This window comes from Callorhinus ursinus, unplaced genomic scaffold (assembly GCF_003265705.2).
Source record: "Callorhinus ursinus isolate GAN/ISIS: 27379988/994484 unplaced genomic scaffold, GSC_fseal_2.0 scaffold41, whole genome shotgun sequence".
In the NCBI taxonomy this organism is placed as follows: domain Eukaryota; kingdom Metazoa; phylum Chordata; class Mammalia; order Carnivora; family Otariidae; genus Callorhinus; species Callorhinus ursinus.
The window spans coordinates 10,159,139-10,176,573 of record NW_027397103.1 but is presented as its reverse complement, the minus strand read 5'-3'; the positions used below and the strand labels follow the sequence as shown (position 1 = coordinate 10,176,573).

The 17,435-nt window shown below is 41.0% G+C and overlaps 1 protein-coding gene across 2 annotated transcripts in view; it reads right to left on the bottom strand.

The window, feature by feature from the left end:
* Positions 1-16,629, bottom strand: part of PPTC7 (protein phosphatase targeting COQ7) — a 42,184-nt gene extending 25,555 nt beyond the window's left edge. For both annotated transcript variants that reach the window (XR_003211734.2, XM_025889778.2), the window contains exon 1: positions 16,097-16,629. Coding sequence is in view for 1 of the 2 variants with exons in the window: in XM_025889778.2 (XP_025745563.1) it covers positions 16,097-16,319 (223 nt within the window). In the remaining variant the exon portion in view is untranslated. The remainder of the gene's footprint in view (positions 1-16,096) is intronic.
* Positions 16,630-17,435: the final 806 nt, after the last annotated feature.

Genomic DNA, 17,435 nt, shown 5'->3' with positions numbered 1-17,435 from the left:
AGTTGAATAAGGAGGGATAAAGATATCTAATTTTACACTTTCTGCAGCAAGTATTCATCTAATGAGGCACTGGCTATGTGGTATTTATTGCCGTGCTACAGCCAACTTCTTTTCAGATGAAGAGGTTCTTCTTCAAATACTATAATCTAGTGTTCTCAAAGCAAACCTTATTTGTCTAGAGACATCACAACATGAAGCATTATAACTAAAGAAAAATGAGATCAGAGTATAAATTCAGTATCTATCAAATAGAACAGATCATATCTGTATCAACATTGCTGAAGCCTCAACAATTTGGGCATGAAGAACACTCCCCTGTGATTCAGGACTGTGAAATGTATTTGCAAATAATTATCCCAAAGGGAACAAAAAGCAGGATTACTGGAAAAAAAATTCAACAGCTGAGTTATTCAGAAAAGTACAATTTGCTTTGACTAACAGTCCTTTCAGTTCTCTAGAGGTGAAATTATATAGATTATGATGTTCTTCCTGCTTTAACAAGCAAGTGATATATTCCCTTTGCAAAAAGTTTCCCCAAAGCAACCACTCTGCATTAATCACAATGAAACCTACTTCTTCTGAATCTCCAGAGACCAAGTCTATGTCAAGAACTCAAGATCTCTAGGCTGAACAGCTAATTCAAAAGCTGAGGCAATGAAGCTGAAAGAATGGAAAGGAAGAAAGGTTCAACCCCGTAATAAAATGTGCCAAAGTGGAACCTATAAGCAAAACTCAAATTCTGCTAAAGAAATGGAACTGTCTGAGGCAGTTAACAAAACTCAAATAAGGACTACAATGCAGGAATAAATGGTCCATTTTATGTTTTGGAATTCCAAACAAAATAGCTATTCCTTTCTAGTTGTAAACACAAAATTACTTTATAATTAATCAAATTAAAATGTACACACATACACACATTCATATCTACTGCCCAGAATACTTCATTATCTAGAGATGGTAAATTACAGACTATTCTGGGCAGTTGCTTTGCCTTAAAAAAGTAGTGAAAAATGCTGAAGAGGTTAAGGAAATGACAGTGTGAAGGCAAAGAAACTCGGTCACCTTTTTTTTTAAAGATTTTATTTATTTTATTTTAGAGAGATAGAGTGAGCAAGAGTGAGGAGGAGAGGGGAGGGGGAAGGAATCCCAAGTGAACTCCACACTAAGCACAGAGCCCAATGCGAGGCTTGCTCTCACAACCCCAAGGTCATGACCTGAGCCCAAACCAAGAGTCAGACGCTTAACTGACTGAGCCATCCAGGTGCCCCCAAAGCCAACCTTTTTTAAAATTTTTTATTGTTATGTTAAGCACCATACATTACATCATTAGTTCTTGATGTAGGGTTCCATGATTGTTTGTGCATAACACCCAGTGCTCCACGCAGAATGTGCCCTCTTTAATACCCATCACGAGGCTAACCTACCCCCCCACCCTCCTCCCCTCTAGAACCCTCACTTTGTTTTTCAAAGTCCATCGTCTCTCATGGTTCGTCTCCCCCTCCGACTTACTCCCCTTCATTCTTCCCCTCCTGCTATCTTCTTCTTTTTCTTTTTTCTTAACATATGTTGCATTATTTGTTTCAGAAGTACAGATCTGTGATTCAACAGTCTTGCACAATTCACAGCGCTCACCATAGCACATACCCTCCCCAATGTCTATCACCCAGCCACCCCATCCCTCCCACCCCCCACCACTCCAGCAACCCTCAGTTTGTTTCCTGAGATTAAGAATTCCTCATATCAGTGAGGTCATATGATACATGTCTTTCTCTGATTGACTTATTTCACTCAGCATAACACCCTCCAGTTCCATCCACGTCGTTGTAAATGGCAAGATCTCATTCCTTTTGATGGCTGCATAATATTCCATCGTGTATATATACCACATCTTCTTTATCCATTCATCTGTCAATGGACATCTTCAAAGCCAACCTTTTTAAAATAAAATGTTCTTCCTCTAACTTTAGCTCATCTGTTTAAATACCAAACACTTAATGTGGAACATTTGGCTCAATGTGGCCTGGGGACCTTGGGTATCTTATAGACTTGGGTAGGAATTACCTTCTCACCACACAAGCTGAAGTCACAGAAAAGGTCATTTCACTCCTTTCTGAGCTGCAACAGTATCTTCCCCAAATGGTAAATGCTGTTAGCAATGCTTTCTGAACAGAAGAAAGCAACAGGCAAATCACGGGCTCACACTTACTGTGAACTATGGACAGTATGGGCAGGGCCATTAGTGTGTTATAGAATTAAGGGCTTCTGTTAAAGCTGAGACTTCTGTTAGTTTCTAGATATTAGAAAATGTTATATAACACCTAATAATTTAACATTTAAATAAGAAAATAACAGCAATTAAAGTCTAGCTATCTGATGTGTGCCTACTTGTACTAGCCCTTTAGGCCAAGAGAGAATTTTTCCTTCTGTTTATAATCTATAAGATTAGATCTAGAATTCTGGTCTTAAAGGTTAACCTAATATTTATGACAATTAAGCTATATATCCTTGACCTAACCCCAAAGAGGTTACTATTTACCTCCCTGGTTTTCTCACCCCTCTATAAAAATAAGAGCTGCCCTTTACTGAAATACCACCCTCTGGGAGAGGTCAAGAGTCACATGTAGCCCTGGCACACTCTTTTTTAAAAAAATGAGAACATAATTTCCTTTGAATAAGCCTGCCAAGTGGAGAACTGTCCCTTAATTTCTAAACACTAATTATATTCTTTTCTACATGCTGTTTAATTAATGATCTTTGAGTGGTAGGACCAGTAATTGTTTTTTCTTTTTACTTTCCACATTTTCCAATAATGAGTATGTATATTACCTTTATGGGAGGGATTACAAAAACTATATAAATCCAGTTAGAGCTACATTTTACACTTACATTAAATATTAAAGTTATTCAACACAGTTTATTGACCCTTTTCTATATACATGACACTGTAGCGAAAAGCAGCTAAAGGGATTTACATGTAATAAAAGATTTCCTGCCCACGAAGCTTAAAATCAAGTGGTAGTGACTATGGCAGGGGAGAGGGGTTTGGAGAGGTTTATGATAAATGGCTCTAACAAAATAAATATGCACCAATAAAAACTAAAGCACGAAGATCAGATTACATCTAGCTAAAGGAATCAGGAAAAGTATTCATGGAGAAAAGAAGTGCCTGATATGAGCCTTGAATGATGAAAACATGAGTCATGAGGGAGGAGGTTGAGGATAGAATTAATTTGGGCAGTTCCCTAAGATTCTGACTAATATGGATAAAGTGCAGTAATAAAGGTAAGGTTAAGCTCTAAGAGCAGAGAAACCTGACCTCCAGGTAAATGCCTATTACATTCCTGCCAGGAACCTCTGACCAGCAATCAGCCCAAACACGCTGCAGGAGTTCAGGCATAAAGGCGGTCCCCAGAAGTAAAGGGCTGGCCTGAAGTCACCCAAGTTCCTGTGGCCCACTGAACTAGTTCAACTGAGGCCTTTATTTGCTTTAATGAAGGGGCTCTGCTCAACTGTTAGCCTAGGAATAGCTAATATCAAAGTACTATTCAGACTCAATAAAGATCACTTCAGTGAAACAAAGTTTTAAATGATCATTTGATTTGAAAAGCAGTGTATACACACTAGGCAAGGGCATAGGCTTTGGAGTCAGATCTGGGTTCAAACTGCAGCTTCAGGACTAGAGTTAAGTGTACCAAGGGTGTCCTTAGGTAGCCCTCTGAACTTTAGTATCTTCACCTGAAAATGGGTATAATAACGGATATCACAGGACTGATGTGACGAACAGGGATAATGGATTAAAGAGTACCACCACAATGCTTAGCTCCCAGTCAACATGCAATAACAGAGTTATGCCTCTCTTTCAGAAAAACTAAATAACAGCATATAGAATAGCCTAGCCTGTAGCAATCAGAAAAAACAATCTTTGATTAGTGTTTGTATCTGTGGTCACAACCAAAAGACAATTCCCACTCACAGATAATGTATAAAAGATGAGTGGTCCATTCAGCTTTTCCCATCACACATCTACCACCATTCAATATCTCATTAAACATTTAACAGTAACTAAGAAACAAACTTATGTCTCTAAAAAATACACAAGGAGAAATAGATACACCTGCACTTTGAAGAAATTAGTTTTTTTCCAGAAGTGGCTCTGAAATAACCTTATTTAACAAGTATCTCTTAAGTGCCTGCTGCCTACTATGTGCCAGGGTTCAGACTTAGATATTCCTTATCTTATTTTTTTTTTAAAGATTTTTTAAATTTATTTGACAGAGAGTGAGAGACAGCGAGAGAGGGAACACAAGCAGGGGGAGTGGGAGAGGGAGAAGCAGGCTTCCCGCGGAGCAGAGAGCCCGATGCTGGGCTTGATCCCAGGACTCTGGGATCGTGACTTGAGCCGAAGGCAGACACTTAACGACTGAGCCACCCAGGCGCCCCAAGATATTCCTTATTTTAAATGGAAAATCTTATAACAACTGGTGATACATAAATTGGCCTAAACCATTTCCTTAGGTAATAATAATTGCAGCACCTCTATCACAGCTTTCCTGTCTCCTTTCTCCCTCTCTATATTGTAACTCCCCTTCAGGGCTGAGTCTTTTTCCATTGCTAACCAACCATCTTTTTCATTTCTGGGTGCTGGCCTAGTACCTGACACAAAAGTTCTCAATTCTTGCTGCACACTGAGATTACCCAAGCCCCACCTTCTGAGTCAGTTTGTCTAGGGTGGGCCTGGGCCTCCTAGCAAAGTATGAAAACCAAACTGCACAGGTAATCCTAATGAGAACCATTGCTGCAACACTTAGAACTCAGTAAAGGCCAGCTGGACTTAAGCATTCCATGAGCCAGATGATTCCACCTCTGAAATGCCTCTCCCACCAAGCAATCCTGTTTTCCATCCCCAAATTTGATCCTTCCCTTGCGTATCCTAACCTGGTTAATGGCAGCCCAACCCACCCACACTTGTAGGCTAGAAACTTGAGGCTTCCAAATGCAAAACCTCAAAATCAACTTCAATTCCTCTTTTCTCTTTCACTCTTCGTCCAATTATCACTAAGTCCTCTTGATATGTCTGCAATGTTTCTGAAGCCCGACTACTTTGAACTGTCCTAGTTAAAGCCTTTTCTAGCTCAGACTATTTCAGTAGCTCCCTAATTGGTCTTTTGCTTTCCTATTCTCCCATTACACTCTGTATCATTTTTTCTTTCTTTTTTACTTTTTATGAGATTGCTATGTCCATGTTACTCTTCAAATACCTTCCACGTATATACACTTTTCTACTTGTATATGTAAAAACATTCTCTGGTGGGGGGGGGGGGGCGGCACCTGAGTGGCTGCTCAGTTGGTTAAGCGTCTGCCTTCGGCTCAGGTCATGATCCTGGGGTCCTGGGATCAAGCCCCACATCGGGCTCTCTGCTCAGCCGGGAAGCCTGTTTCTCTCTCTCTCCCTCTGCTTGCTGCTCCCCCTGCTTGTGTTCTGTCAAATAAATAAATAAAATCTTTTTTAAAACAATTCTCTGGAAGGATACACCAGAAACTGGTAACATTAGTTCCTTCTGGGAGAGGAACTTTGCAGCTAGAAGACAAGAGTGAGAGAAACTTTTCACTTTGTACCCTTTTAAATTTAGAATACCTTTTGAATTTTGTACCATTTGCATGTGTTGCCTCTTCAAAAACCACCAAACCAAATGCAAAACAAAGGCAACACCATCTTCTATAGCTTCCTAACCAAAAAAAAAAAAAAAAAAAAAAATGGAACCCAGTTATTTAACATGGCAATTGTGACCTTCAACAGTTTGGTCTCAACCTATTTTCTAACAATTCTCAACTGCCCTTCCAAAATCACTCAGCCAGTCCAAACTACTCACTCTCTAGCCACAAAACAGCCATAGTTTGAAGACAATCTTCTGTGTCTGCTGATCCCTCAATCTGGAGAGCTTTACCATTCTTCTCACTTGCCTCAATTATTGAAAAACCCATCTATCGAGACCTGACTCCATGCTTCCACAACACCTAATGTGTGTGTTTTCATTATACTGTTCCTGTGGCCTTCCCTGCCAGACTTCAGAGCTGAAGTCTCTCTTGTTCTTGGTCTTCTTCACAGCACCTGCCAGGGACTTACAGGAAACAACCAGTAAACGATAAATTCAGTTGACTGTACTGAAAAGTTAGAATACCAACACGCTGGTGTACAAACTTTCATCTGAGAACTCCAAAAAGAGTTCATCCTAGAGTTGCACAAGATGTTACATGTGCCCTGGGTTGGAGCTAGCTACAAGATGCTCCTCTTGCAGACCGTTGTTAAGAAAGTCTGATGGAAAGAACCCTGAAAAGGAGTCAGGGGGTGATACCACAGCCAGCTTACTTTGCCACTAACTGGTTGTAGGACACTGGACAAATCACTTCTCTAAGCTTTAGTTTTCTCATCTGTGAAATAAGGGGCAGGGGGACAAATTCTCTCAAGAATTCCTTTTTCTAAGATCTAAGATTCTGGGATTCTAAGCTGTACTACTGTTTTTAGAAACTATAAAATAAGGGTTAACATACAGCTATGCTTTATTTTTCACACACAACATTACATTTATTACAAGAACTAGTTTTAAAGCAGAGGCTCCATCTCAGCCTTCCCAAACTTTCCTTTCTCTTTATTACACCAACACATATATGTTTTCAGAGAAGTTTCGATAATGATTCACAGAGTAAAAATACTGCCCCATGTCCTTTTACTTTGGTTTTAACCATCTAAAATGTTGGAGAATATGCTTCTTCTTTAAGTTAAAGTCTAAGTAAACTAAGCCTAACTAACAAAAAGTCCAGCCAACCATTTTTCAATTTGAAATTCTGATAAAATAAAAGATGGTTATGGATTAGTATTAATTTACTTCACTGAATTCAGACGATCTGTAAATAAATATGTGTATGTGGAATGTATTCAGAAAACACACTTTGTTATCCAAAAACCATTGACTGTTCAGTGAATTTAGCGTACCCGAATAAGAAAAGCAATGATAAGATCAAATTTGCTGCTCAAGAACCAAAAGAAGTGAATTCTTAAAAGTAATGTGTGCAGGGGCGCCTGGGTGGCTCAGTCGGTTAAGCATCTGCCTTCAGCTCAGGTCATGATCCCAGGGTCCTGGGATCAAGCCCCACATCAGGCTCCTTGCTCAGTGGGGAGCCTGCTTCTCCCTCTGCCTGCCGCTCCGTTCCCCCTGCTTGTGGTCTCTTCTCTAATAAATAAATAAAATCTTTAAAAAAATGCATGCATAAGACATCCTTGTTTAGACTTCATTTCATAGAAACATTGATGACCATATTATCAATTAGTGGTTAACTTAGAGGCCATGAACAGTTTTCTAGCTCTTATGCAAATAGCTCACATCTATTTTCTTATCCAAAACCGCTATCCAAACATTGATGTGAAAACAGAAGCACTTTTTGTTTGGTTCAGCACAGCTATTCTTTTTCATCTACATCAAATGACAGCATAGACTAATTCTGATAAGTCAAAAAACCTGGATGATAGGATCCTTGAAAGATCAAAATGTACAGTCAAAGCAGTACACATACACACAAAGAAATTCCCTTTCTTTTCAAAATAGTCTGTTAATGAGTAAAAGAAAAATCGGTACAAAAATGTGTTGGAATTGGCCTGAATCAAAATAATACTGGGTCTTTCAACAGAAAGCACTCTTTGTAGTAAGTCACTTTTGTAGTCTCTGGCAAAGTTTTTGCAGTCATTTTGTAGTCCGTGGGATTCATACCAACAATCCAATCAATTCTAGAACTATTCACCAAACTTATTCACCACAAAAACAACCATTTAAGAACCTGGTAAATTTATAAACTGTTAAATGTGACAGACTCAAGATCAACAATAAGCTTATTGATGAGAGCAATTTCATAACAACTGGAAACGTATAAATTAGCATAACCTTTCTGGAGGGACCCATGCTAATATTCATATCAGAGGCCTTGCAAATGTTCATAGCTTTTGATTCAGGAACTCTTCAAGGAATTTATTCTAAGGAAATATTCAGATGCCGAGATACTCATTCATTCTAATCTTACTCAAAACAGAAAACTGGAAATTGGGGCCCCTGGCTGGCTCATTTGGTTAAAGCATGCAATTGATCTTGGGGTTGTGAGTTCGAGCTCCACGCGGGTGTAGAGATTACTTAAATAAGTAAGACTTAAAAAAAATAAATAAAATCTTGAAAAAAAAAGAAAACTGGAAATAATCTAAATAACTAAAAATAGAGAACTGGTTATTAAACAAATTATGGGCTATATGTGCAGAAAAAATATGATGCAGTGACGCATGGAAATATGCTCAGTTTACATTACATAAAAATAACATTACAGAGCAGACTACATACATATATTAGCTCAATTTTATTTAATAGTATGTATACATACAATTGTATATACACAAAAGCTGGAGGAAACCACACTGACTATAGTTCAGTTATGAGTTACAGGTGTTTTACACTGTGCTTTTCTGAACATGTGTTATTTTTATAAGCACAAAACAAAAGCATTTACTTAAAAGCACTAGACACACAAGCAGGAAACTTAGGTCCAAGTCCCAGCTATGATACTAGCTGTATTGACCTTATTGATGAGTCAACTTTATAGATAAGGAAACAGATGCAGATTAAGTGGAGATAAGAGCAGCTATTCATAGTTAAAAGATTAAATAATGTAAAACACAAAAACACACTGTTAAATCTAAATCACTATATATAAAGCTCTGATAAGATGAATCATATTTTGTGTCAGGATACTAAATAATGCTTAGGAAAAATACAGTGAAGTACTTTCATTCTTTAAGGAAAAGCTTTGTAGCCCCACCTCTCAATCCACCCAAAATCCTATTTGGGATTTTATTCAAAAGAACTGAGCATCTTTTTCTCCTCAAAATTTTAACATAAATTGAAAGAGCTATGCCACTTGCCAAATCAAGTTTAACTGATTAAGTATGTGTTATCAGTCCAATGCCCTCAGCGGTGAGTCAGTTTTTGCAAAAAGTCTTGATTTATGATGCAATCTTATAAATTGTGTGTATTGTTTAATAGGAAATAAATGATTTTAGCTCTCAAGGAGATAGAAAACTACTATATTTTTAAAATATTTGACAACTCCCAAACAAGACAGATGACTAAATTTTATTACTAATGACAAAAATTAGGATCCAGGGCACCACTTCTTAAAATGAGACCAAAAGTTAACACTAATTTTGAAAGGCAAACCCACAAGGCACACTGTTTTCAACTAACTAGAACTTCTCATCTGAAAAGTCAAATTTCTTCAGGAAGGAAATACTAATGTTAACTTACTTTTCTAAAGCATTTTCCTGAAAATTCTGAACCTGAAGTCCCAAGTAAGGCCTCTCTAAAAGGCATAGGGACCTACATAAAATGCATTTGACATTTAGCTTGAACTTGACATAAGCATTTACTCAAAGGACATGGTTTTAAGTCAAATACTGTGGCCTGGGTATAGTGCTTCTTGAGTCACACCTGAGTACAAACTCCATTTGGATACTGTTGGAGCTATTCAAGTTATGTATTGCCCAGTTTCATAAAGTAGTGCTTTAGTTCAGGGAACAGCCTCCTCCAATCCGGCCCCTTCTCCCTGCAAAAAACCCCAACACAACCAACACATGCATCTTACCCTCTGCTACAAATTAAAACCTTTTAACAAAAATGTATTTTCGAAAAAGTATAAATAGTCATGCTTTCAAATTCAATTACTTGCTCTATAAAAAAGGTTCATCCAAAATCCTTTAAAAAGATTAACACATTGAGAGAACCTGAAACTTAGGAAAATTTAAAACTAAGCTTGAGAATCTCTAAAGACTGAACAAAGGAAAAGTAGTTTTGACAGTATAACAAATGAGGAAATGACTTGAAAAATAATGTACCTTATAAGAACCTCTGAAAAGTACAATATATCTGTATAGCAAAGTGAGGAAAAATATCAGGGAGCAAGAGTTTAAAAAACAAACAGCAGGGGCGCCTGGGTGGCTCAGTCGTTAAGCGTCTGCCTTTGGCTCAGGACATGATTCCACGGTCCTGGGATCAAGTCCTGCATCGGGCTCCCCGCTCTGCGGGAAGCCTGCTTCTCCCTCTCCCACTCCCCCTGCTTGTGTTCCCTCTCTCACTGTGTCTCTCTCTGTCAATTAAATAAATAAAAATCTTTAATAATAACAAAAACAGCAAAATTCCTCTATCCGTCAACCTTGTAATCTTATTTATTACACAAAGACAGAACACACAAAGACAGAACACTCGAATAAGTCAGACAGCAAGTAGTCAAATGTGTGGCTTTTTTTTTCTTCTTTCTTTTGGTCAGTGGCCTTTTTTTTTTTTTTAAAAGATTTTATTTATTTATTTGAGAGAGAGAGAGAGAGAGAGAGAGAGAGAGAAACAGCATGAGAGGGGAGAGGGCCAGAGGGAGAAGCAGGGTCCCCACTGAGCCGGGAGCCTGATGTGGGACTCGATCCCAGGACTCTGGGATCATGACCTGAGCCGAAGGCAGTCGCTTAACCAACTGAGCCACCCAGGCGCCCGCCTTTTTTTTTTTTAAGATTTTATTTATTTATTTGACAGAGAGAGACACAGTGAAAGAGGGAACACAAGCAGGGGAGTGGGAGAGGGAGAAGCAGGCTTCCCATGGAGTAGGCAGCCCGATGCGGGGCTGGATCCCAGGACCCTGGGATCATGACCTGAGCCGAAGGCAGACGCTTAATGACTGAGCCACCCAGGCGCCCATGGTCAGTGGCTTCTCAAGCCTTGCTGTTTCCATGAGTCCTAGAAAGCTCTTTTACTGAATCCACAACTCTCCGTTTCCTTAATATTCCACAATTTTCTCTTGAAAGCACATAGATTATGAAATCAGGCATAAAGTACTGATTAGGGACACCTCGGTGGCTCAGTTGGTTAAACACCTGCCTTCGGCTCGGGTCATGATCCCAGGGTCCTGGTATAGAGTCAAGCATCGGGCTCCTTGATCAGCAGGGAGACTGCTTCTGCTTCTGCCTCTGCCTGACGCTCCCCTTGCTTGTGCTCGCTCGTTAGCGTGCTCTCTCTCTTTCCCTGACAAATAAATAAAATCTTTAAAAATTAAAAAAATTTAAAAAATAAAGTACTGATTAACCTTAGAACTTATATTTGATGACTTTTAAAAAATATTTCCCTTGGATAAAATAATAAGTATATAAAAATAATTATATTAAAAAAACTATATTCCTCATAAAGTTATAGCTATAGTAAGACCCAACAATTCCATTTTTAGGTATATACCCAACAGAATGAAAAATATGTTCACACAAAAGCCTGTACATGGATGTGTCACAGTAGCACTATTCACAACAGCCAAAAAGTGGAAACAACCCAATGTCCGTTAATAAATGGATGGATAAACAAAATGTGGCATATCCATACAACGGAATATTATTCAGCCATAAAAAGGAACAAAGCACTGATACAAACTACAATGTGGGTGGACCTTAAAATATACTAAGTGAAAAATGCCAGATACAAAAGACCACATTTTGTATGATTCCATTTATATGAAATGTCCAAAACAGGCAAATCTATAGTCAGCCTATACTTTCTGTTGCCAGGGTTAAGGGAGGGGAGACGGGGGAGTGACTGCTAATGCACAGGGGTTTCTTTTGTGGTGATGAATATGGTCTGGTACTAGTCAGTGGTGGTGGTTGCACAACCCTGTGAATGTACTAAATGCCACCAATTTTTTTTATTTTTTACTTTAAAAGGTAGGCGTTATGACAGATGAATTCTGTATCTCAATTTTTAAAAATTCAAACCAGGGTCATGTCTGCTGTCAAGAGGTAGATCAGGCTAAAATTGACTTTCAGAAAATTATGACTATATAATAATAAGACTAGTTTCCTGACACAGCTTAAAATCTAGCTGAGGGAAATTCCAAAGATGACTTCTTCAAAGGCTTAAATCAGCACACATGCACTCTCCCAATGTGACTACTTTGTTATTAAAAGGATAACTCACTTTCAGATACCGAGCTTCTACCAAATATATTAAAATTATCATGACTGTTGGAAAACATAAAATTCTACCTAATCTATTCACTTCCTAAATAAACTTTTGATCCTTATATTGTTCACGTAATCCTTATAGCTCAAGACAACTACTTTTAAGATTGGCATTACTTACAAAAACACTTCAAAAATCCTGGCCACAATCAAAATCATATCCAAAGGCTAGAATATGAAATTGTTTTCATTTCTCTTTAAAGTTTCAAGTTAAATCAAGCTTCAATAAACATCTGGCAGTTTTATAAGAATTACTTTACAACTCTATTCAGGGGTCAGATTTTACATGGCGTAGACCATGCTGCCATTTCTTAAAGAAGTGGTTTCAGTAAACTGTGGTTTAGTACGCAGAGGAGCTTTTGTTGCATTTAATTATAAGTCATAGTGTGGATACAGAAGTTGTAAACACACACACACAAACACACACACAACACACACAACACACACACACATATACCCTTAAGCAGGAAAAACATTAGAAGGATCAACTGTACCTAAAGAGACTGGTTTTGAATTCACCCATGTTATCAAGAAAACTTAACTAGTGATGCAATGGAAAGTGGACTGTAATGGGCAGTCTTGGTGGTAGTCCTAGTTCTGCCATTAACTGGTGGAATAACCTTAGCAAAATTATTTGACCCTCTGTAGGCCTCCATTTTCTCACTGGACTCCAAGGTTTCTAAGTCTTACAACTCTCACCAGTCTGATTCTATTGTTAAGCAGCTTAGAGCTGTGGGAGGCCTAGCAATTACACACTAGGCAGCTCTCATATTTTTGTGTACTTAGGCATCTGTACCATATAAAGTAATGAGAGAACTCAGGATTAGCCACAACGAAGAAGAAAAAAGAAAAGTGCACATAGCTCCTGCTGGTATTGGTTTACTCCTGTTGGACCTAATAAAGAGAAAGCACCTTTGCCAATTTTCCAGGGGATAGGAGTGGTTCCTATGTCTCACCACACCCACCATAGTTAGTTTTTCCTAAAAGAAATCCAGTGGGGACTCTACAAAAATGCTGTAAAGCACCAAGTACTTTTAGTCACTGCATACTAATAGAACAAATCAATTCTAAATTAAAGACATAAAACAGCTTTCTCTTTCTAATACAAAAAGAAATAAACAGCTTTTATTCCAGTCAAGGAGTTGTAGATGAGCACAGTGAGTTGTACATATATTAAGCAACAAACACAGTGTTAACCCAAAGAAAATGAATTATCTGTAGAACTAGAAGGTTCAAAGCACTGAGGTTCAACATAACATTATTCAACATGGTCCTTTAATGCTTTTCAGTTTACAACTCCAACTTCCAGAGAAAAAGCATTACTAAGGACTTGCTGAGATGCCTCACCTCTTTCATAGCAAGCAATAATCAGACCTGCCTGATGGGATAGCGTCAATAAAACAGAAGTCACCATCACACAAACTGGTTTGTAGAAGTCAAAGATCAAATGAGGCCTACTCTGAAGTTGTTTCAAGTGGCCCCCCAAGATGGCTTTCTGGAAGAGCTCTTCTAAAACAGGACAGTCCTAAGAACCTGTCTCCCAATTTGTACACCAAACACACACACACACTCTTATTCTCTCTCTTAAAATGGCTCTTTGTCAAATATGGCCCAAAGACCACCCCTAGGTCACACCTGTCTGGTTATGCCTGACAGTATTCCTTTTGGAGGGGTTACAGAGCTGTGGTTCCTAATCTGGTCCCTGTGGATGGACCTCTAAGTGGTATGCAGATGGACTTCATGGGGTCAGTGAAGTCACTGAATGCCTATGCAAAATTTTGTCTCCATGCACATTCTTCTGGGTAGAGAGCCCTTGGACAGTCAAAAGTCCTGAGGCCACAAACCAAGGAAAGTTAAGAACCACTGGTTTAGCGCTAAATATAAAACTGGAGAACTATACTGAAGGTACCCATGTGAATGAGATAGGAAATAATGTCTGTTATTTGAGGTGCAAAATAACAAAGCGCGAGTTTTTTTCAAAACAAAAAGAAAATATGATCTGATGGTCAGAAGTCCCTAAGGGTCAGGTAGTCCACTCCCTTCCTCCTCTAGTCTAGATGAGGAAAATGAGCTGAGAGGCTCTTGCCCAAAACCACATATCACAGAGCCAGGTTGGCAAAGTTGAGTACCAAATTTGGAAGGGTTTCTGCCAAGATGGTAGGTTTATACTTTTTTCAAAATGGGTTTGACCAAAATTCCCCATATCCTTCTAAATACCCCACTCCATTAAGAAAGCAGACTTCACAAATTTTAAAATCAAGGTTAAGCATAGGAATTTAACTCATTAAAATGTTCCCAAATCATTAATCAAATTGCAAATCTTTCACAAAAGCCAGCACACAGATTTGTAAGGGGGAACGTTAGTGGCTCATTATCACCTATCCTGTTGCACTGACTCCAATTTGAAAAAGCAGCACAGGTCACAAGCTCATTAAATGAAGCTTCTAAATGTAATGGGAAAAGACAGCTATTGACAGCCCTTTAAAAAAGATACTGAGTCAGGGATGCCTGCGTGGCTCAGTCGGTTAAGTGGCTGTCTTCAGCTCAGGTCATCATCCCAGGGTCCTGGGATCGAGTCCCTGCTCCACGGGGAGCCTACTTCTCCCTCTGCCTCGCTCTCTCTCATGAATAAATAAATAAAAGATTTAAAAAAAAAAAAAGATACTGAGTCAGGGTCAAGCTGACTTCAAAGTGAATTTGTATGATTTCTATCTACAAGCTCCTTCACCTACTGAATCCTCCCTCACCCTCTTAAAGTTAACATAAAGAGTGTTGCCTAATGATTTTTTCAACACAGGTAATGGGGTCATTCATAAATTAAACTGAGAACAACCTTTCCAGTAACCCTGTTCACAAACACTACATGTAGTAGAAACAAAGATAATGGGCAGTTACTCTGAGATCAAATTAAAAAATAATTATTGTCATAAAAAGTTACAGGACCATTTGTTCCAATGCCAAACTGTGCCTCAGCATATGAAATTTAAAGTCGTCAAAAACTCAACCTCACCTAAGAAGTGAAACCAAACTGACATTTGAACCCAAGTTCAATGACAGCATGTCCTTCAATATCAAAGGAAGTGCTTTACTTATTAAAGGAGATTTAATAGCATATGATTCTATGGCATACACATTGTCTCCAAAGACGTATATTATGATAAACTTTCTGATTGCTTATGAATTATATTTCGCCCTTTCTATCAGCTCATACGTTAGTCTCCCGGCCAAAGGTGTAACTGGAATAGGCCTTTGGAAGCACCTGTGGCCTGAAAATGCTTTAACCAATTCCCAAGGCTTTCTTCGCTGCAGTTTGAAGAAGGTTCGACCATTCTATTTTGGGTCAAGGAGACTCTCTTCCACCCCAAACGACCTGAAGCGGGCAAGAGCAGTTTGGGAGAATGCACTGCGAGTGTTTTTTCACCAGGCCAGCGCCACCGCCTGCGAGCTCCGAAAAGGATGGAGATCTGGTCACCATCGAGGCGGCGAAAGAATGCGGCTGGGCTGTCTGGGGCTCAGGACAGTGAGTCCGCTCTGGATCCCGCAGCCTGCAGCCAGGCTGTGGCGTCAGGAGCACGCGAAGAATTATAGAGATCTCCGGAGCAAGCAGAGGGAGGAGGCGGGGAGGGAACAAGAACGAGGTTAGGAGTCTGCAGGTGTCTCCGGGGGAAGGGACGAGGTCGTCGGGACTGGCACAGCCAAGTGACTAACAGTGCGGTTTTGGACTCGGTCAAACTGGTCACACTGTCAGGCTGTGTGACCTTGAGCACAGAACTCGACCGTTCTGCGGCTCAGTTTCCTCATCTCTAAAATGGGGGTTGTTGCAACGGAGAACGCACCACGGGCGCTTGGCACGGCGCCTGGCACATAGTAAGCGCTCCCTCCCTACAGCTACTACTGGCTCTCGGGCTCCTCTCACCGCTCGGAGGAACTGGGGAAGAACTGGGGAAGCCCCGAGCAGGGGAGTCCCCAGGAGGCGGATCCGGGGCTGGGGCGGGAGGACCCGGGCCGGGTACTCACCGAGCACGTCTGCCGAGCGGTGCCGGGCCACGAAGCACGCGTCGTCCCCGTAGCACGCGCCCTTCTTGAGAAGGCCCTTACGGAAGTCTTTGCCGAAGCCGCAGCCGGCCGTCACCAGCCCGTAGTCACCGCTGCCGCCGCCACCGGCCCTGGGGTCGGTCTGCGAGAGGCCGCCAAGCACGGCGCGGGCCACCAGCCGCCCGTACGAGAGGACCGAGAACATCGCCGCCGCCGCCCCCCCGAGGAGGCGGGGGGCCCGGGGAGCAGGAGGACGCGGAGGCCCAGAGCCGGCTCTCTCCTCAGCCGCAGCAGCGCCGCCGCCGGGGCGCTCCTCAGGGCGGCGCGCAATCGCCGCCGCCGCCCCTGCCCTACGCGCGGGGCCTCGCACACGCTCCGCTGCGCGCACCGGAGCCACAGCGAGGTCAGAGCCGGCAGCTCCTCCACCTCAGGCCAAGTGGGGTCCCGGCTGCAGCCACCGCTGCCGCCGCCATCTTCCGCTCCACTAGCGTGTTCCGGGCCGCGCCGGCAGCGCCGCCCCCTCCATGGCCACGCCTGTAGCCCCGCCTACGGTTCGCGCTCACGCCCAAGCCACGCCCCCTCGGGCTCGGTGCCTTATGCGGTCTCTGAGGTCGAGTGTGCGCAGAGGGTGTAGACGCAATGTCTCCTGGGAGTTGTAGTCTCTGCTTCACTGCTTAGCATCCAAAACCTAGGAGGATTTCCCCACGAGGGACCTAAATTAAGTTATTGAAAACTACAGATGGGCTGTTTGAAAGTTTCCTCCTTGTTTTAACCATATATTTTATTTTATTTATTTATTTTTAAAGATGTTATTTATTTATTTGACAGAGAGAGGGATAGCAAGAGCAGGAACACAAGCAGGGGGAGTGGGAGAGGGAGAAGCAGGCTTCCCGCGGAGCAGGGAGCCTGATGCGGGGCTCGACCCCAGGACCCTGGGACCATGACCTGAGCTGAAGGCAGCTGCTTAACCGACTAAGCCACCCAGGCGCCCTTAACCATATATTTTAAAGGCTATTGTTTTAAATAACCCACCAACCCCTCAAAGAAAAACCCAAAAGAAACTAGGGTCAGGTCATGTAGTATGTAGTACTCTGTAGTACATACATTAGGAAACTGAAGTACACAACTCTAGTGACATCTCCAGAATTTATATACTGGAAGGGTTTAGAGGCGGCAATCTGGAAAGAAGAGCCATTTTACATAATATTAAGAAAATTCGAGGAAATATTACTATCCCTATTAGACTGATGGGGTGAACAGGGTGATCGTGATGGAGGCACAGAAATGGCCACTATACATATACCATAGAAGTGTTTCAGAC